We start from the raw sequence: 21,893 nt of genomic DNA, 5'->3' as shown, positions 1-21,893 counted from the left end.
GGTTAGAGTCTTCTCTGTTGTCTGTAGGCTAGAGCTGATAGGTTAGAGTCTTCTCTGTTGTCTGTAGGCTAGTGCTGATAGGTTAGAGTCTTCTCTGTTGTCTGTAGGCTAGAGCTGATAGGTTAGAGTCTTCTCTGTTGTCTGTAGGCTAGTGCTGATAGGTTAGAGTCTTCTCTGTTGTCTGTAGGCTAGTGCTGATAGGTTGGAGTTTTCTCTGTTGTCTGCAGGCTAGTGCTGATAGGTTAGAGTCTTCTCTGTTGTCTGTAGACTAGTGCTGATAGGTTAGAGTCTTCTCTGTTGTCTGCAGGCTAGTGCTGATAGGTTAGAGTCTTCTCTGTTGTCTGTAGACTAGTGCTGATAGGTTAGAGTTTTCTCTGTTGTCTGCAGGCTAGTGCTGATAGGTTAGAGTCTTCTCTGTTGTCTGCAGGCTAGTGCTGATAGGTTAGAGTCTTCTCTGTTGTCTGTAGGCTAGAGCTGATAGGTTGGAGTCTTCTCTGTTGTCTGTAGGCTAGAGCTGATAGGTTAGAGTCTTCTCTGTTGTCTGTAGGCTAGAGCTGATAGGTTGGAGTCTTCTCTGTTGTCTGTAGGCTAGAGCTGATAGGTTAGAGTCTTCTCTGTTGTCTGCAGGCTAGTGCTGATAGGTTAGAGTCTTCTCTGTTGTCTGTAGGCTAGAGCTGATAGGTTAGAGTCTTCTCTGTTGTCTGCAGGCTAGTGCTGATAGGTTGGAGTCTTCTCTGTTGTCTGTAGGCTAGTGCTGATAGGCTGGAGTCTTCTTTGTATGTATTTGTGTGTGAGTGAGTGATGAGTTTATTAGCTGCCCAGCTGTGACCAGTCCAGGAGAAAAGGGTGGGTGGGTCGGTGTGTCATGGTATATATGTATTTATAACCGTGGGAGAAAGGTTTGAATGTGTACATGTCATGGTAAATCAGACAGTTAGAGGTGCGTGCACGTTTGTTGAATGAAGAGACGCAAATACACACCGCAGCAGCAGTCACAGGCACGTGGTCAGAACCCAACACCACCCTACTGGGCGAGGTCTACCCACAATACAACTAACAAAATACGAAAAGAGGAAGAGAGAGGGGGGGTTCAGAATCCTTTGGCATGAAATGAGTAGCCTTTACATTTAAAATAGAGTGTTCTAAAAGGGGAATATATTCGAAGAAACACTCAGAGTCAAACAGACACTCATGCTTTCACTCATGCACGCGCATACCCAAACACACACCAAAATCCATCGCTTTGTTTTTCCCAGCTTTATGGTGGTGGTAGTCTGCCATTAGGAATTTGGAGCGGTGAGAGGAGGGGCGTTTGTGTATGTGTGAAGGAGCAGTCGGTCTCCTCCCCTCGTCTCCCCCCGCCCTCTCGCGCCCCCCATGCCTTTGTGTGCGCGAGGCTCTCTGCTAGCGGCGGTTCTTCAAGTGAGATATCGGTTCGTATCTGAGCGCTGTTTGGGTGGGCTGTTCGAACATAGCGTGGCTGACTGGGACTGGGGTGAACCGGTAGAAGGCACGTGAAACCTCGGAGTTTATTCACACACGCGCGATCAGAAGGGAAAATAACGAAGACATATCGAATATAGGACTTTCCCCTTTCGTCTTACCCATCTATCATTCTCTATCCGTGGAGAATCTGACCAACCAAAACCACCTGATGTGTGTGGATGTGTGTTTTGGGGGCGTAAAACAACTGGCAGCGCGTGAAGATGGATTAACGTTTGAACGGAAAACTGGAGCAGCACACTAGACCTCGGCGAGGGGGGAGGGCAAGACGGGCCTCTGCTAACACACACAACCCGCGGGACAGAGGTAATTTAGCGCTCTGTGTCTGTGTGTGTGTGTGTGTGTGTGTGTGTGTGTGTGTGTGTGTGTGTGTGTGTGTGTGTGGAGGAGAGGCAAGGCAGGGTGAGTCTGACACTAGTGTCTGAGAGAATCAATGTTTATAAATCAGGACAGGTTTTTTCTCTCTCTGAGTTCAGGACCAAGCGGTGGACAGCGCCATAGTTACAGTAGAATAACTCCGGGCAGAAGGAGGGAGCTGTGTGTCAACTCCCTGCTTCTTTCTCTCTGAGTTACTGTAACTATGGCACTGTCCTGTGTCCACCACACTGTCCTGAATTTAGAGAGCGAGTTAGAGAGAAGTGGGAAACAAATAGCACACCATTGAGGCTCGCATGTGTGTGTGTTCTGATGTTCCGTTCAGTTGGAGTTGAGGGACCTACACAACAGATGTGCATTCAGCTATTTACTATTAGCTTCAAAGGACCAGTCCGAGACCAAGCAGATGTTTGCTCATGTGGAAGTAGTCTCAGAATATGACTTAACAAGCTGATACTGTGCAACAACGCCTCGGTAATGTATGCCACCTGGAACGCCACCAGTGTGATGACTAACCCCTCCCCTTCTGTCTGTTCCTAGACTCTGATTGGACCAACACCAGGATGATGTCGTCACCAAAAGCCAAGACCAAGAAGAAACCTCCCAAAGACAGCATGACACTTCTACCATGCTTCTACTTCATAGAGGTATGTGTACGAGCATACGTGTGTGTCCAATATAACTGCATTTAATGTATACCACTCACTGTGGCTGTTAGTAAGACAATATCTCCCTCTTAACTCTCTCTTTCTCTCTCTCTCTCTCTTGCTCGCCTTCACTCTCTCTCTCTCTTTCTGTCTAGCTCCCCATCGTCCTCTCCTCCCTAGTCTCTCTCTACTTCATGGAGTTGACAGACCTGTTGTCCCCGGCGACCCCTGGGTTCCATTGCTATGACCGTGACCTGTCGTTGCCCTACCTGGAGACAGGAGACGAACTGGTCCCTCTGCTGATGTTACTGAGCCTGGCCTTCGCAGGACCGGCTGCCTCGGTCAGTACACACACACCGTCAGAACCTACACTCAATAGATTCTGATCAATGAAGAGCCTATCAGGGTGAATGACTAATTGTATGTGTGAATAGATCATGCTGGGTGAAGGGCTGGTGTATTGTTACCAGTCCAGAGTCAAACAGAGTAAAGCTGATGGATCCATCATCGCTGGAGGGTGTAACTTCAACTCCTTCCTACGGAGGACTGTTCGCTTTGTTGGTACGTACCTGTTATTTACGCTTGAATCCTCAAGGGGGAGTGAACAGGTGCACACTTCATGTAGTAACGCTAGTCTAGGGAGAGAATCTACTTCAGAGAGTAATGATAGTCAAGGGAGAGAATCTACTTCAGAGAGTAACGATAGTCTAGGGAGAGAATCTACTTCAGAGAGTAATGATAGTCTAGGGAGAGAATCTACTTCAGAGAGTAATGATAGTCTAGGGAGAGAATCTACTTCAGAGAGTAATGATAGTCTAGGGAGAGAATCTACTTCAGAGAGTAATGATAGCATAGGGAGAGAATCTACTTCAGAGAGTAATGATAGTCTAGGGAGAGAATCTACTTCAGAGAGTAATGATAGTCTAGGGAGAGAATCTACTTCAGAGAGTAATGATAGCCTAGGGAGAGAATCTACTTCAGAGAGTAATGATAGTCTAGGGAGAGAATCTACTTCAGAGAGTAATGATAGTCTAGGGAGAGAATCTACTTCAGAGAGTAATGATAGTCTAGGGAGAGAATCTACTTCAGAGAGTAATGATAGTCTAGGGAGAGAATCTACTTCAGAGAGTAATGATAGTTAAGGGAGAGAATCTACTTCAGAGAGTAATGATAGCCTAGGGAGAGAATCTACTTCAGAGAGTAATGATAGTCTAGGGAGAGAATCTACTTCAGGGAGTAATGATAGTCTAGGGAGAGAATCTACTTCAGGGAGTAATGATAGTCTAGGGAGAGAATCTACTTCAGAGAGTAATGATAGTCTAGGGAGAGAATCTACTTCAGAGAGTAATGATAGCCGAGGGAGAGAATCTACTTCAGAGAGTAATGATAGTCTAGGGAGAGAATCTACTTCAGAGAGTAATGATAGTCTAGGGAGAGAATCTACTTCAGAGAGTAATGATAGTCTAGGGAGAGAATCTACTTCAGAGAGTAATGATAGTCTAGGGAGAGAATCTACTTCAGGGAGTAATGATAGTCTAGGGAGAGAATCTACTTCAGGGAGTAATGATAGTCTAGGGAGAGAATCTACTTCAGAGAGTAATGATAGTCTAGGGAGAGAATCTACTTCAGAGAGTAATGATAGTCTAGGGAGAGAATCTACTTCAGAGAGTAATGATAGCATAGGGAGAGAATCTACTTCAGAGAGTAATGATAGTCTAGGGAGAGAATCTACTTCAGAGAGTAATGATAGTCTAGGGAGAGAATCTACTTCAGAGAGTAATGATAGTCTAGGGAGAGAATCTACTTCAGAGAGTAATGATAGTCTAGGGAGAGAATCTACTTCAGAGAGTAACGCTAGTCTAGGGAGAGAATCTACTTCAGAGAGTAATGATAGCATAGGGAGAGAATCTACTTCAGAGAGTAATGATAGTCTAGGGAGAGAATCTACTTCAGAGTGTAATGATAGTCTAGGGAGAGAATCTACTTCAGAGAGTAATGATAGTCTAGGGAGAGAATCTACTTGAGGGAGTAATGATAGCCTAGGGAGAGAATCTACTTCAGAGAGTAATGATAGTCTAGGGAGAGAATCTACTTCAGAGAGTAATGATAGTCTAGGGAGAGAATCTACTTCAGAGAGTAACGCTAGTCTAGGGAGAGAATCTACTTCAGGGAGTAATGATAGCATAGGGAGAGAATCTACTTCAGAGAGTAATGATAGTCTAGGGAGAGAATCTACTTCAGAGAGTAATGATAGTCTAGGGAGAGAATCTACTTCAGAGAGTAATGATAGCCTAGGGAGAGAATCTACTTCAGAGAGTAATGATAGTCTAGAGAGAGAATCTACTTCAGAGAGTAATGATAGTCTAGGGAGAGAATCTACTTCAGGGCGTAATGATAGCCTAGGGAGAGAATCTACTTCAGAGAGTAACGCTAGTCTAGGGAGAGAATCTACTTCAGAGAGTAATGATAGTCTAGGGAGAGAATCTACTTCAGGGCGTAATGATAGCCTTGGGAGAGAATCTACTTCAGAGAGTAATGATAGTCTAGAGAGAGAATCTACTTCAGAGAGTAATGATAGTCTAGGGAGAGAATCTACTTCAGAGAGTAATGATAGTCTAGGGAGAGAATCTACTTGAGGGAGTAATGATAGCCTAGGGAGAGAATCTACTTCAGAGAGTAATGATAGTCTAGGGAGAGAATCTACTTCAGAGAGTAATGATAGTCTAGGGAGAGAATCTACTTGAGGGAATAATTATAGCGATGAGAGAATCTACTTCAGAGTGTAATGATAGTCTAGGGAGAAAATGTACTTCAGGGAGTAATGATAGCCTAGAGAGAGAATCTACTTCAGAGAGTAATAATAGCCTAGAGAGAGAATCTACTTCAGGACGTAATGATAGCCTTGGGAGAGAATCTACTTCAGAGTGTATTGATAGTCTAGGGAGAGAATCTACTTCAGAGAGTAATGATAGTCTAGGGAGAGAATCTACTTGAGGGAGTAATGATAGCCTAGGGAGAGAATCTACTTGAGGGAGTAATGATAGCCTAGAGAGAGAATCTACTTCAGATAGTAATGATAGTCTAGGGAGAGAATCTACTTCAGAGAGTAATGATAGCATAGGGAGAGAATCTACTTCAGAGAGTAATGATAGCCTAGGGAGAGAATCTACTTCAGAGAGTAATGATAGTCTAGGGAGAGAATCTACTTCAGAGAGTAATGATAGTCTAGGGAGAGAATCTACTTCAGAGAGTAATGATAGCCTAGAGAGAGAATCTACTTCAGGGAGTAATAATGAGGAATGAGGACAGTGGAGAGAGAGATGTAGAGGGTATGAGGACAGGGGAGGGAGAGATGTAGAGGGAATGAGGACAGGGGGGAGAGATGTAGAGGGAATGAGGACAGGCGAGAGAGATGTAGAGGGAATGAGGACAGGGGAGGGAGAGATCTAGAGGGAATGAGGACAGGGGAGGGAGAGATGTAGAGGGAATGAGGACAGGGGAGAGAGATGTAGAGGGAATGAGGACAGGGGAGAGGGAGATGTAGAGGGAATGAGGACAGGGGTGAGAGAGGTGTATAGGGAATGAGGACAGGGGAGAGAGAGATGTAGAGGGAATGAGGACAGGGGAGAGGGAGATGTAGAGGGAATGAGGACAGGGGAGAGAGAGATGTAGAGGGAATGAGGACAGGGGAGAGGGAGATGTGGAGGGAATGAGGACAGGAGAGAGAGATGTAGAGGAAATGAGGACAGGGGAGAGAGATGTAGAGGGAATGAGGACAGGGGAGAGGGAGATGTAGAGGGAATGAGGACAGGGGTGAGAGAGGTGTATAGGGAATGAGGACATGGGAGAGAGATGTAGAGGGAATGAGGACAGGGGAGAGAGAGATGTAGAGGGAATGAGGACAGGGGAGAGAGAGATGTAGAGGGAATGAGGACAGGGGAGAGGGAGATGTAGAGGGAATGAGGACAGGGGAGAGAGAGATGTAGAGGGGATGAGGACATGGGAGAGAGATGTAGAGGGAATGAGGACAGGGGAGAGGGAGATGTGGAGGGAATGAGGACAGGAGAGAGAGATATAGAGGGAATGAGGACATGGGAGAGAGATGTAGAGGGAATGAGGACATGGGAGAGAGATGTAGAGGGAATGAGGACATGGGAGAGAGATGTAGAGGGAATGAGGACAGGGGAGAGAGAGATGTAGAGGGAATGAGGACATGGGAGAGAGATGTAGAGGGAATGAGGACATGGGAGAGAGATGTAGAGGGAATGAGGACATGGGAGAGAGATGTAGAGGGAATGAGGACAGGGGAGAGAGAGATGTAGAGGGAATGAGGACAGGGGAGAGAGAGATGGAGAGGGAATGAGGACAGGGGAGAGAGAGATGTAGAGGGAATGAGGACAGGGGAGAGAGAGATGTAGAGGGAATGAGGACAGGGGAGATAGAGGTGTAGAGGGAATGAGGACAAGGGAGAGAGAGATGTAGAGGGAATGAGGACAGGGGAGAGAGAGATGTAGAGGGTATGAGGACAGGGGAGAGAGAGATGTAGAGGGAATGAGGACAGGGGAGAGAGAGATGTAGAGGGAATGAGGACAGGCGAGAGAGATGTAGAGGGAATGAGGACAGGCGAGAGAGATGTAGAGGGAATGAGGACAGGGGAGGGAGAGATGTAGAGGGAATGAGGACAGGGGGGAGAGAGATGTAAAGGGAATGAGGACAGGGGAGAGAGAGATGTAGAGGGAATGAGAACAGGGGAGAGAGAGATGTAGAGGGTATGATGACAGGGGAGAGAGAGATGTAGAGGGAATGAGGACAGGGGAGAGAGAGATGTAGAGGGAATGAGGACAGGCGAGAGAGATGTAGAGGGAATGAGGACAGGCGAGAGAGATGTAGAGGGAATGAGGACAGGGGAGGGAGAGATGTAGAGGGAATGAGGACAGGGGGGAGAGAGATGTAAAGGGAATGAGGACAGGGGAGGGAGAGATGTAGAGGGAATGAGGACATGGGAGAGAGAGATGTAGAGGGAATGAGGACAGTTGAGAGAGAGATGTAGAGGGAATGAGGACATGAGAGAGAGAGATGTAGAGGAAATGAGGACAGGGGAGAGAGAGATGTAGAGGGAATGAGGACAGGGGAGAGAGATGTAGAGGGAATGAGGACAGGCGAGAGAGATGTGGAGGGAATGAGGACAGGGGAGAGAGATGTAGAGGGAATGAGGACAGGGGAGAGAGAGATGTAGAGGGTTGAGGACAGGGGAGAGAGATGTAGAGGGTTGAGGACAGGGGAGAGAGATGTAGAGGGAATGAGGACAGGCGAGAGAGATGTGGAGGGAATGAGGACAGGGGAGAGAGATGTAGAGGGAATGAGGACAGGCGAGACATCTTCAGATGTTTCAGATAACTCTTACCTGGTGCATGCTCCTCCCTCCCCCTCTCTTTCTCCTCCTTCATCCCTTCTCCCGTTCACCCCCTCTCTCCTCCATCCCTTCTCCCTGTCTTGCCTCCTTTTGTCTCCTCCTCCATCTCTCGTCCTTCTCCCCCAGGTGTTCATGTGTTTGGTCTCCTGGCAACTGCCCTAATGACGGACATCATCCAATTGGCTACTGGTTATCCCACCCCTTTCTTCCTGACTGTCTGTGAGCCCAATTACACGCTACCTGGGATGTCATGTGACCAGAACAACTACATCACACAGGACATCTGCTCTGGGAAAGATCTGTATGCCATCCTGTCAGCCAGGTAACACACACGCACACACACACGCACACACACACACACACACACACACACACACACACACACACACACACACACATTTTGTGTTCTCCAGCTTCAATTAAACCTCCACCTCTCTTTCTCTCTCTCTGCATCACGTCTCCCTCTCTCTCCCTGATTCTTACTCTCCCTCTCCTCCTCTTTAGGAAAACATTTCCGTCCCAGCATGCAACGCTCTCTGGCTTTGCTGCTGTCTACATCTCTGTAAGCACTGACAGCTACTAACTTGTCTGTCTGCCTGCCTGTCTGTCTGACTTTATGAAGATGCATTTGAAGTTAAAATTGGAAACATTGCCATCCGCAATAGTTCTAACTTTGTGTGTGTGTATGTGTGTGTGCATGCGTACTTCCGTGTGTGTGTGTAGATGTATTTGAACAGTGTGATCAGCAGCAGTACTAAGCTGGTGAAGCCAGTGCTGGTGTTTGGATACTGTCTGGCTGCAGGCATAGCCGGACTGACTCAGATCACACAACACCGCTGCCATCCCAGAGACGTCTATGTTGGCTACGCCATGGGAGCTGGCATAGGAGTCTACCTGGTGAGTGTGTGTGTGTGGTGGGGGGGCGACTTTGTGTTTGTTTGTGTGCGTGACTTTGTGTGTGTCTGGGGGGGGGGGGGGGTAGACTGAGAAGGAGACAGAGAGAGAGATGGGAATTAATCATCTTTTAAGAGTTCTCAGGGGGAGAATTTCACAGTTATTCTTTTAGAAGACCTGTCTCAACAGATTTCACGCTTCTATCCCTCTCTCTATTGCTATCTCCACCTCTCTCCTTCCCCTCCCTACCCTCCCTCTAGTCTCTGTATGCAGTAGGTAACTTCAGGTCATCCGAGGAGGACTGCCTCCCCCAGCCTGTCCGGAGGGCTGCCTCCCCCCCCCAGCAGCAGAGGGAGGTGGTGGTGAGGGGAAGAGCCCAGAGAGGTCATGTTTCTCAGCACAGCTCTCTGTACCGCAGTAAGACCCCCAGACCATCAGACAGCAGGGAAGAACTGGGGACTGGACGCTGCAAGGTAAGAGATGAAGGGAGAGAGGTTGTGTGTTAGTGGTTAGCCACGCTATGTTCTTCTGTAGGTTCGTAGGGAGAAGGCCAGCGTAGCATCTCTGAAGAGGGCCAGTGCTGACGTGGAGCTCCTGGCCCCCCGCGGCCCCATGGGAAAGGAAACCATGGTAACATTCAGCAATACCTTACCCCGCGTCGCCAACGGCAGCAGCAGCACCTCGCCCCCCGGAGACGACCCATCCAACCAGCGTCACATGACCTTCCACCTGTCCTTCGACCCCCGCAGGTCACAACCAAGGTATGTTTGTGACTAGGATGTGTTGTAGGTGTGTGTCATACAACCCTGGTATTAATCGTCAAGTCAAACATATCACGTGTGATCTGTCAGGCTGCGACCGCCGCTGGTGCAGGAGTGGAGACAGCAGCGCTCTACGGAGAGACGGAGCGAGGAGGAGGGAGAGAAGGACACATCTGGCGGAGGAGAGGGAGGAGCAGGAGGAGGGGGTGAGGCAGGGGAGACAGGGGTGATGAATCCTCCCTCCCTCTATCCGACGGTACAGTCGGCCAATAGAGCCGTTGCCACGGCTACCCCAGCGCCAGCCCCACTAGTGCATATCCCTAAGGAGGGGATTAGACACCCCCCTACTGTCTCCCCTCTACCTCCTACGGTCTCCCCTTTGCCTCCTTCTGTCTCCTCTCTACCTCCTACGGTCTCCCCTTTGCCTCCTTCTGTCTCCTCTCTACCTCCCCCCGTCTCTCCTAAGAGCGCGGTGACCCGTGCCAAGTTGATGTCACTTAACCAGGGAGGGGAACGAGCCAGGGAGGGGCCTATCCCTGTGACGACTCCGCGTGTGCCCACCCAGCCGCACAGTCAGCCGCGAGTGGCGCAGGTGAGATAAATATAAAATCTGAGTTGATTTACATTCTAACTAGCTGAAGTAACTAGTTAAATGAACTGATGATTTACATTCTAACTAGCTGAAGTAACTAGTTAAATGATCTGTTGATTTACGTTCTGACTAGCTGAAGTAACTAGCTAAATGAACTGTTGATTTACGTTCTGACTAGCTGAAGTAACTAGCTAAATGAACTGTTGATTTACATTCTAACTAGCTGAAGTAACTAGCTAAATGAACTGTTGATTTACATTCTAACTAGCTGAAGTAACTAGCTAAATGAACTGTTGATTTACGTTCTAACTAGTTGAAGTAACTAGCTAAATGAACTGCTGATTTACGTTCTAACTAGCTGAAGTAACTAACTAAATGAACTGTTGATTTACGTTCTAACTAGCTGAAGTAACTAACTAAATGAACTGTTGATTTACATTCTAACTAGCTGAAGTAACTAACTAAATGAACTGTTGATTTACATTCTAACTAGCTGAAGTAACTAGCTAAATGAACTGTTGATTTACATTCTAACTAGCTGAAGTAAATAGCTAAATGAACTGTTGATTTACGTTCTAACTAGCTGAAGTAACTAGCTAAATGAACTGCTGATTTACGTTCTAACTAGCTGAAGTAACTAACTAAATGAACTGTTGATTTACGTTCTAACTAGCTGAAGTAACTAGCTAAATGAACTGCTGATTTACGTTCTAACTAGCTGAAGTAACTAACTAAATGAACTGCTGATTTACGTTCTAACTAGCTGAAGTAACTAGCTAAATGAACTGTTGATTTACATTCTAACTAGCTGAAGTAACTAGCTAAATGAACTGCTGATTTACATTCTAACTAGCTGAAGTAACTAGCTAAATGAACTGTTGATTTACATTCTAACTAGCTGAAGTAACTAGTTAAATGAACTGTTGATTTACATTCTAACTAGCTGAAGTAACTAGCTAAATGAACTGTTGATTTACATTCTAACTAGCTAAATGAACTGTTGATTTACATTCTAACTAGCTGAAGTAACTAGTTAAATGAACTGTTGATTTACATTCTAACTAGCTGAAGTAACTAGTTAAATGAACTGTTGATTTACATTCTAACTAGCTGAAGTAACTAGCTAAATGAACTGCTGATTTACGTTCTAACTAGCTGAAGTAACTAGCTAAATGAACTGTTGATTTACGTTCTAACTAGCTGAAGTAACTAGCTAAATGAACTGTTGATTTACATTCTAACTAGCTGAAGTAACTAGCTAAATGAACTGTTGATTTACATTCTAACTAGCTAAATGAACTGTTGATTTACATTCTAACTAGCTGAAGTAACTAGCTAAATGAACTGTTGATTTACGTTCTAACTAGCTGAAGTAACTAGCTAAATGAACTGTTGATTTACATTCTAACTAGCTGAAGTAACTAGCTAAATGAACTGTTGATTTACGTTCTAACTAGCTGAAGTAACTAGTTAAATGAACTGTTGATTTACATTCTAACTAGCTGAAGTAACTAGCTAAATGAACTGTTGATTTACATTCTAACTAGCTAAATGAACTGTTGATTTACATTCTAACTAGCTAAATGAACTGTTGATTTACATTCTAACTAGCTGAAGTAACTAGCTAAATGAACTGTTGATTTACATTCTAACTAGCTGAAGTAACTAGCTAAATGAACTGTTGATTTACGTTCTAACTAGCTGAAGTAACTAGCTAAATGAACTGCTGATTTACATTCTAACTAGCTGAAGTAACTAGCTAAATGAACTGCTGATTTACATTCTAACTAGCTGAAGTAACTAGTTAAATGAACTGTTGATTTACATTCTAACTAGCTGAAGTAACTAGCTAAATGAACTGTTGATTTACGTTCTAACTAGCTAAATGAACTGTTGATTTACATTCTAACTAGCTGAAGTAACTAGTTAAATGAACTGTTGATTTACATTCTAACTAGCTGAAGTAACTAGCTAAATGAACTGTTGATTTACATTCTAACTAGCTGAAGTAACTAGCTAAATGAACTGTTGATTTACGTTCTAACTAGCTAAATGAACTGTTGATTTACGTTCTAACTAGCTGAAGTAACTAGCTAAATGAACTGTTGATTTACGTTCTAACTAGCTGAAGTAACTAGCTAAATGAACTGTTGATTTACATTCTAACTAGCTGAAGTAACTAGCTAAATGAACTGCTGATTTACATTCTAACTAGCTGAAGTAACTAGCTAAATGAACTGTTGATTTACATTCTAACTAGCTAAATGAACTGTTGATTTACGTTCTAACTAGCTAAATGAACTGTTGATTTACGTTCTAACTAGCTGAAGTAACTAGCTAAATGAACTGTTGATTTACGTTCTAACTAGCTGAAGTAACTAGCTAAATGAACTGTTGATTTACATTCTAACTAGCTGAAGTAACTAGCTAAATGAACTGTTGATTTACGTTCTGACTAGCTGAAGTAACTAGTTAAATGAACTGCTGATTTACATTCTAACTAGCTGAAGTAACTAGCTAAATGAACTGTTGATTTACATTCTAACTAGCTGAAGTAACTAGCTAAATGAACTGTTGATTTACGTTCTAACTAGCTAAATGAACTGTTGATTTACGTTCTAACTAGCTGAAGTAACTAGTTAAATGAACTGTTGATTTACGTTCTAACTAGCTGAAGTAACTAGTTAAATGAACTGCTGATTTACATTCTAACTAGCTGAAGTAACTAGCTAAATGAACTGTTGATTTACATTCTAACTAGCTGAAGTAACTAGCTAAATGAACTGTTGATTTACATTCTAACTAGCTGAAGTAACTAGTTAAATGAACTGTTGATTTACATTCTAACTAGCTGAAGTAACTAGCTAAATGAACTGTTGATTTACATTCTAATTAGCTAAATGAACTGTTGATTTACATTCTAACTAGCTGAAGTAACTAGTTAAATGAACTGTTGATTTACATTCTAACTAGCTGAAGTAACTAGTTAAATGAACTGTTGATTTACATTCTAACTAGCTGAAGTAACTAGTTAAATGAACTGTTGATTTACATTCTAACTAGCTGAAGTAACTAGTTAAATGAACTGTTGATTTACATTCTAACTAGCTGAAGTAACTAGCTAAATGAACTGCTGATTTACGTTCTAACTAGCTGAAGTAACTAGCTAAATGAACTGTTGATTTACATTCTAACTAGCTGAAGTAACTAGTTAAATGAACTGTTGATTTACATTCTAACTAGCTGAAGTAACTAGCTAAATGAACTGCTGATTTACGTTCTAACTAGCTGAAGTAACTAGCTAAATGAACTGTTGATTTACGTTCTAACTAGCTGAAGTAACTAGCTAAATGAACTGTTGATTTACATTCTAACTAGCTGAAGTAACTAGCTAAATGAACTGTTGATTTACATTCTAACTAGCTAAATGAACTGTTGATTTACATTCTAACTAGCTGAAGTAACTAGCTAAATGAACTGTTGATTTACGTTCTAACTAGCTGAAGTAACTAGCTAAATGAACTGTTGATTTACATTCTAACTAGCTGAAGTAACTAGCTAAATGAACTGTTGATTTACGTTCTAACTAGCTGAAGTAACTAGTTAAATGAACTGTTGATTTACATTCTAACTAGCTGAAGTAACTAGCTAAATGAACTGTTGATTTACATTCTAACTAGCTAAATGAACTGTTGATTTACATTCTAACTAGCTAAATGAACTGTTGATTTACATTCTAACTAGCTGAAGTAACTAGCTAAATGAACTGTTGATTTACATTCTAACTAGCTGAAGTAACTAGCTAAATGAACTGTTGATTTACGTTCTAACTAGCTGAAGTAACTAGCTAAATGAACTGCTGATTTACATTCTAACTAGCTGAAGTAACTAGCTAAATGAACTGCTGATTTACATTCTAACTAGCTGAAGTAACTAGTTAAATGAACTGTTGATTTACATTCTAACTAGCTGAAGTAACTAGCTAAATGAACTGTTGATTTACGTTCTAACTAGTTAAATGAACTGTTGATTTACGTTCTAACTAGCTGAAGTAACTAGCTAAATGAACTGTTGATTTACGTTCTAACTAGCTGAAGTAACTAGCTAAATGAACTGTTGATTTACATTCTAACTAGCTGAAGTAACTAGCTAAATGAACTGCTGATTTACATTCTAACTAGCTGAAGTAACTAGCTAAATGAACTGTTGATTTACATTCTAACTAGCTAAATGAACTGTTGATTTACGTTCTAACTAGCTAAATGAACTGTTGATTTACGTTCTAACTAGCTGAAGTAACTAGCTAAATGAACTGTTGATTTACGTTCTAACTAGCTGAAGTAACTAGTTAAATGAACTGTTGATTTACGTTCTAACTAGCTGAAGTAACTAGTTAAATGAACTGCTGATTTACATTCTAACTAGCTGAAGTAACTAGCTAAATGAACTGTTGATTTACATTCTAACTAGCTGAAGTAACTAGCTAAATGAACTGTTGATTTACATTCTAACTAGCTGAAGTAACTAGTTAAATGAACTGTTGATTTACATTCTAACTAGCTGAAGTAACTAGCTAAATGAACTGTTGATTTACATTCTAATTAGCTAAATGAACTGTTGATTTACATTCTAACTAGCTGAAGTAACTAGTTAAATGAACTGTTGATTTACATTCTAACTAGCTGAAGTAACTAGTTAAATGAACTGTTGATTTACATTCTAACTAGCTGAAGTAACTAGTTAAATGAACTGTTGATTTACGTTCTAACTAGCTGAAGTAACTAGCTAAATGAACTGCTGATTTACGTTCTAACTAGCTGAAGTAACTAGCTAAATGAACTGTTGATTTACGTTCTAACTAGCTGAAGTAACTAGCTAAATGAACTGTTGATTTACATTCTAACTAGCTGAAGTAACTAGCTAAATGAACTGTTGATTTACATTCTAACTAGCTAAATGAACTGTTGATTTACATTCTAACTAGCTGAAGTAACTAGCTAAATGAACTGTTGATTTACGTTCTAACTAGCTGAAGTAACTAGCTAAATGAACTGTTGATTTACATTCTAACTAGCTGAAGTAACTAGCTAAATGAACTGTTGATTTACGTTCTAACTAGCTGAAGTAACTAGTTAAATGAACTGTTGATTTACATTCTAACTAGCTGAAGTAACTAGCTAAATGAACTGTTGATTTACATTCTAACTAGCTAAATGAACTGTTGATTTACATTCTAACTAGCTAAATGAACTGTTGATTTACATTCTAACTAGCTGAAGTAACTAGCTAAATGAACTGTTGATTTACATTCTAACTAGCTGAAGTAACTAGCTAAATGAACTGTTGATTTACGTTCTAACTAGCTGAAGTAACTAGCTAAATGAACTGCTGATTTACATTCTAACTAGCTGAAGTAACTAGCTAAATGAACTGCTGATTTACATTCTAACTAGCTGAAGTAACTAGTTAAATGAACTGTTGATTTACATTCTAACTAGCTGAAGTAACTAGCTAAATGAACTGTTGATTTACGTTCTAACTAGCTAAATGAACTGTTGATTTACGTTCTAACTAGCTGAAGTAACTAGCTAAATGAACTGTTGATTTACGTTCTAACTAGCTGAAGTAACTAGCTAAATGAACTGTTGATTTACATTCTAACTAGCTGAAGTAACTAGCTAAATGAACTGCTGATTTACATTCTAACTAGCTGAAGTAACTAGCTAAATGAACTGTTGATTTACATTCTAACTAGCTAAATGAACTGTTGATTTACGTTCTAACTAGCTAAATGAACTGTTGATTTACGTTCTAACTAGCTGAAGTAACTAGCTAAATGAACTGTTGATTTACGTTCTAACTAGCTGAAGTAACTAGCTAAATGAACTGTTGATTTACATTCTAACTAGCTGAAGTAACTAGCTAAATGAACTGTTGATTTACGTTCTGACTAGCTGAAGTAACTAGTTAAATGAACTGCTGATTTACATTCTAACTAGCTGAAGTAACTAGCTAAATGAACTGTTGATTTACATTCTAACTAGCTGAAGTAACTAGCTAAATGAACTGTTGATTTACGTTCTAACTAGCTAAATGAACTGTTGATTTACGTTCTAACTAGCTGAAGTAACTAGTTAAATGAACTGTTGATTTACGTTCTAACTAGCTGAAGTAACTAGTTAAATGAACTGCTGATTTACATTCTAACTAGCTGAAGTAACTAGCTAAATGAACTGTTGATTTACATTCTAACTAGCTGAAGTAACTAGCTAAATGAACTGTTGATTTACGTTCTAACTAGCTGAAGTAACTAGCTAAATGAACTGTTGATTTACGTTCTAACTAGCTGAAGTAACTAACTAAATGAACTGTTGATTTACATTCTAACTAGCTGAAGTAACTAGCTAAATGAACTGTTGATTTACATTCTAACTAGCTGAAGTAACTAGCTAAATGAACTGTTGATTTACGTTCTAACTAGCTGAAGTAACTAGCTAAATGAACTGTTGATTTACGTTCTAACTAGCTGAAGTAACTAGCTAAATGAACTGTTGATTTACATTCTAACTAGCTGAAGTAACTAGCTAAATGAACTGTTGATTTACGTTCTAACTAGCTGAAGTAACTAGCTAAATGAACTGTTGATTTACGTTCTAACTAGCTAAATGAACTGTTGATTTACGTTCTGACTAGCTAAATGAACTGTTGATTTACGTTCTAACTAGCTAAATGAACTGTTGATTTACGTTCTAACTAGCTAAATTAACTGTTGATTTACATTCTAACTAGCTGAAGTAACTAGCTAAATGAACTGTTGATTTACGTTCTAACTAGCTAAATGAACTGTTGATTTACGTTCTGACTAGCTAAATGAACTGTTGATTTACGTTCTAACTAGCTAAATGAACTGTTGATTTACGTTCTGACTAGCTGAAGTAACTAGCTAAATGAACTGCTGATTTACATTCTAACTAGCTAAATGAACTGTTGATTTACGTTCTAACTAGCTAAATGAACTGTTGATTTACGTTCTGACTAGCTAAATGAACTGTTGATTTACGTTCTAACTAGCTAAATGAACTGTTGATTTACGTTCTGACTAGCTGAAGTAACTAGCTAAATGAACTGTTGATTTACGTTCTAACTAGCTAAATGAACTGTTGATTTACGTTCTAACTAGCTGAAGTAACTAGCTAAATGAACTGTTGATTTACGTTCTAACTAGCTAAATGAACTGTTGATTTACGTTCTGACTAGCTAAATGAACTGTTGATTTACGTTCTAACTAGCTAAATGAACTGTTGATTTACGTTCTGACTAGCTGAAGTAACTAGCTAAATGAACTGCTGATTTACATTCTAACTAGCTGAAGTAACTAGCTGAATGAACTGTTGATTTACGTTCTAACTAGCTAAATGAACTGTTGATTTACATTCTAACTAGCTGAAGTAACTAGCTGAATGAACTGTTGATTTACGTTCTAACTAGCTAAATGAACTGCTGATTTACATTCTAACTAGCTGAAGTAACTAGCTAAATGAACTGTTGATTTACGTTCTGACTAGCTAAATGAACTGTTGATTTACGTTCTAACTAGCTAAATGAACTGTTGATTTACGTTCTGACTAGCTGAAGTAACTAGCTAAATGAACTGCTGATTTACATTCTAACTAGCTGAAGTAACTAGCTAAATGAACTGTTGATTTACATTCTAACTAGCTGAAGTAACTAGCTAAATGAACTGTTGATTTACATTCTAACTAGCTGAAGTAACTAGCTAAATGAACTGTTGATTTACATTCTAACTAGCTGAAGTAACTAGTTAAATGAACTGTTGATTTACATTCTAACTAGCTGAATGAACTCTTGATTTACGTTCTAACTAGCTGAAGTAACTAGCTAAATTAACTGTTGATTTATGTTCTAACTAGCTGAAGTAACTAACTAAATGAACTGTTGATTTACGTTCTAACTAGCTGAAGTAACTAGCTTACCGTCTCCTCTGTTCATCCTATAGGTCATTGCCATGTCCAAGCAGCATGGACCAATCAGCTCCTCTGCCAAGGGCTCTGACTCCGCCTCTTCCTGTGGGGGAGGGTCTTCAACAGGAAGCTCTGAGTCTCCGTACTACCGTGTCCCCTCCGACCGCGACAGCCACACCGGGAGTGTTACCGGGAGCGTTACCGGGAGTATTGTCACCATAGACGCTCACGCCTCTCATCACCCTGTGGTCAGGGTGTCTAGCAGTGCCAGTACCGGGAGTAACGGGACCCCAGGGGCTAGAGTAACAGCTGCCGGTAACGGGACCCCCTGGGAGCGGAGGAACACCACCAGCGGAAGCCTGGGGAGCGTCGGTGAGCAGGGCCAGAGGGGGGCGCTGCAGCGCCAGGAGAAAGTCACCGCACTGGAATATCGGGAATACCGCACACTTCCTGTGAAATCAAACTCTATCTGCTCCTCCTCTCCCAGCGAGACAGATTCCACCACCCTGCCTCCCCCTCCTCACCCCTACTCCTCTCCACTCCCTCCCTTCTCTTCCTCTTCCCTGCCTCCCCCTCCTCAACCCATCTCCTCCCCCCTCCCTCCCCATTCTCCGCCCTCCTACTCCCCCCTCCCTCCCCCTCCTCCCCCCTTCTACTGCCCCCTCCCTCCCCCTCCTCATCCAGATCTGCTGTTGGACAGTTACCCCCCCCCCCTCCCCCGATCTATGACCCTCCCCCGCCGGCCCACTGTCTCACCCCACAGCCGCGCTGATCAAGAAGTCTATTACAAGACCATGCAGACGGAGAGGAGATTATAATGCGACATAGAGGTGTTATAATAGACAGTAACACTATTAAAAACAGACCACGAGGTCAGAAGAGAACATAGGGGACCTTACAGTGCGAGAGGTTATAAGACGACATAGAGCAGTTAAGATAGACAGTAGTACCACTACATAACCATACAGTCAGGTGACATTATTAAATGTAACACATTTTGGGGAGCCCTAACAGTCAGGGGAAGTTATTAAATGTAACACATTTTGGGGAGCCCTTACGGTCAGGGGAAGTTATTAAATGTAACACATTTTGGGGAGCCTTAACAGTCAGGGGAAGTTATTAAATGTGACACCGTTTGGGGAGCCCTAACAGTCAGGGGAAGATATTAAATGTAACACATTTTGGGGAGCCCTAACAGTCAGGGGAAGTTATTAAATGTGACACCGTTTGGGGAGCCCTAACAGTCAGGGGAAGTTATTAAATGTGACACCGTTTGGGGAGACCTAACAGTCAGGAGAACTACTACATGACTTAAATGAGTGAGAGGAGGTTATGAGATGACTTAGGAGTTAAAATGTAATATAATGGAGGTTATAACTTGGCGTAGAGGAGTCACAATAACCAAGAACACTACTTCAACACTGAGAAAGGGTCCAGATGGAAACAGACAAATAGCTGTTCTACAAGACACTGCAGAGCAGGAGAAGGACATGAGATGACTTAAAGGAGTTAAGATGTGACATAACAGCAGAACTACAAGACACTGCAGAGCGGGAGAAGGACATGAGATGACTTAAAGGAGTTAAGATGTGACATAACAGCAGAACTACAAGACACTGCAGGGTTAGACTTGGGAGGACTGTTAAGTCAAGGTCTAACAGTAGTGGAGGTTATAACGCGACATAGAACACTGCTAAGTCTAACAGTGGAGGTGGAGCGTGTCTGACCGAAGGTCTTCAGGAGCATGGAGACTGGATCACTAAAGACAACAGAAACAATAGCAGCTCTAGTCGTTGGTTTACCACCGACTACTATCTGACTAGAATACAACTATACTGACTATACTCACCAGCTGTACTATACTATACTGTATATAGCATCTCTCTCAGGTTTCCACTGACTTACTGTAGAGACGAAGAAGAGGAGGGGAAAAGGAGGAAGGAAAGGGAACATCTTGGAGAGGATTACTACAGTAAACAAAGAGGGGGAGACAAAGACTGGAGGGGACAATTGGCTTAACAATGTGAACAGATCCACACACACACACACACACACACACACACACACACACACACACACACACACACACACACACACACACACACACACAGCCGCAGGAAGTAGTTTGGTGGTGGGGGTCCGCGCTACAGACCGCTAACACAGTGCACTACTTTCAGGAAAATATTTTTTTTGGATTTTAGATATGATTTTTAATACACACACACACACACACACACACACACACACACACACACACACACACACACACACACACACACACACACACACACACACACACACACACACACACACACACACACACACACACACATAGCCGCGGGAAGTAGTTTGGTGGTAGTTTGGTGGTGGGGGTCCGCGCTTCAGACCACTAACACAGGAAAATTTTATTTTTGGATTTTAGATATGATTTTTAATACACACACACACACACACACACACACACACACACACAGACACACACAGACAGACTCAACCAACCACCTCCAATTGTATAAAATTACATGCAATAATATAAATTATTTTTAAGCTCATTTGTTGCTAATCAAATCCCCACAGACAATACAATAAGATACATGGTGACAAAAGACTGTATAGACTTGTGGGTGTGGTCTGTGTGCATCGGTTGCCTAGTAGCAGAATGACTTGTTCTGTAGTGGATATCCTCTTTTGATAATAGAACTGTTGAGTACTGGTGTTTAGTCTGCATGTGTATGTATGTGTGTGAGAGTGTTTCTGTCTTGCATGTGTGTTTATGTGTGTGAATGAGTGTATTCTACTTCATTGTGTTTCTATGAACGTGCATTATGACTTCTAAGAAACAGAAATGTCCTTTATTTACCCTCTTGTTTTTATTACCAATGTAAATACTAATATTATATTACTGTCCTTTTTCATGGGCTACTGTTTTTTTTTAAACTTGTGTTTCCAGGTAATGGTTATAAAGTCCTTGACTAAGGAAACGTCTATTTGCAAATTGATTGAAGTTTGTGTGACTGACCGGCATTGGTGTTTTAAGTGTCTCAAGACCGTGTTAGCCCACTGAGCTGAAGCATAGACATTATGTTTAGAGGTGTCTTTAGTTGTCAAGAGTACAGCTGTCATCCCTGGAGTAGTGAAAAGGATCCTCTATTGATTCACACACACACACACACACACACACACACACACACACACACACACTCACACTCACACACACACACACACACACACACACACACACACACACACACACACACACACACACACACACAAGGACGTGGGTTGTTATCAGATATGTCTAATGAATTCTACTATTGGTTAGTCCCTGCTAACCCCTTGTAAAATCTATACTCCTAGTACAGAGACAGGGAGATGAGAAAGAGAGAGGCGAGAAGGGTAGAGGGAGAGGAGATGGGAAGGAGGAGAGCGAGTTAGTCCCCCCTCCCACTGAGGGCTGAGTCAGTCCTGGTTGACTATCCCTAGGGCCCTCACCATCTGGCCTCCACACACACACACACACACACTCCATCACAGACATCTCAATGCTCTGCAGCAGTGTGTGTGTGTGTGTGTGTGTGTGTGTGTGTGTGTGTGTGTGTAGAACTGTCCGGAGGTCTGAAGTGGCCTTCATATGAGGAGTGATTCAACAGAACAACACAAAGGCCTCCACTCTGTCTGTCTCAAACCCTTCACTCTGTCTGTCTCAAACCCTTCTCTCTGTCTGTC

General features: G+C 42.1%; 1 protein-coding gene across 1 annotated transcript; it reads left to right on the top strand.

The window, feature by feature from the left end:
• Positions 1-1,018: 1,018 nt before the first annotated feature.
• LOC129840648 (phospholipid phosphatase-related protein type 3-like) lies at positions 1,019-21,152 on the top strand. The gene is made up of 11 exons (XM_055908677.1): positions 1,019-1,809; positions 2,419-2,525; positions 2,681-2,866; positions 2,960-3,086; positions 8,065-8,260; positions 8,443-8,500; positions 8,662-8,835; positions 9,093-9,305; positions 9,367-9,593; positions 9,684-10,185; positions 18,203-21,152. Exons 2-11 carry the CDS (start codon positions 2,442-2,444, stop codon positions 18,983-18,985), a joined length of 2,550 nt encoding a protein of 849 aa, XP_055764652.1. The 5' UTR covers positions 1,019-1,809; positions 2,419-2,441; the 3' UTR covers positions 18,986-21,152.
• Positions 21,153-21,893: the final 741 nt, after the last annotated feature.

This window comes from Salvelinus fontinalis, chromosome 41, assembly GCF_029448725.1.
Source record: "Salvelinus fontinalis isolate EN_2023a chromosome 41, ASM2944872v1, whole genome shotgun sequence".
Lineage (NCBI taxonomy): Eukaryota > Metazoa > Chordata > Actinopteri > Salmoniformes > Salmonidae > Salvelinus > Salvelinus fontinalis.
The sequence above is the reverse complement of the archived record's forward strand: the minus strand, read 5'-3'. Positions and strand labels throughout refer to the sequence as shown.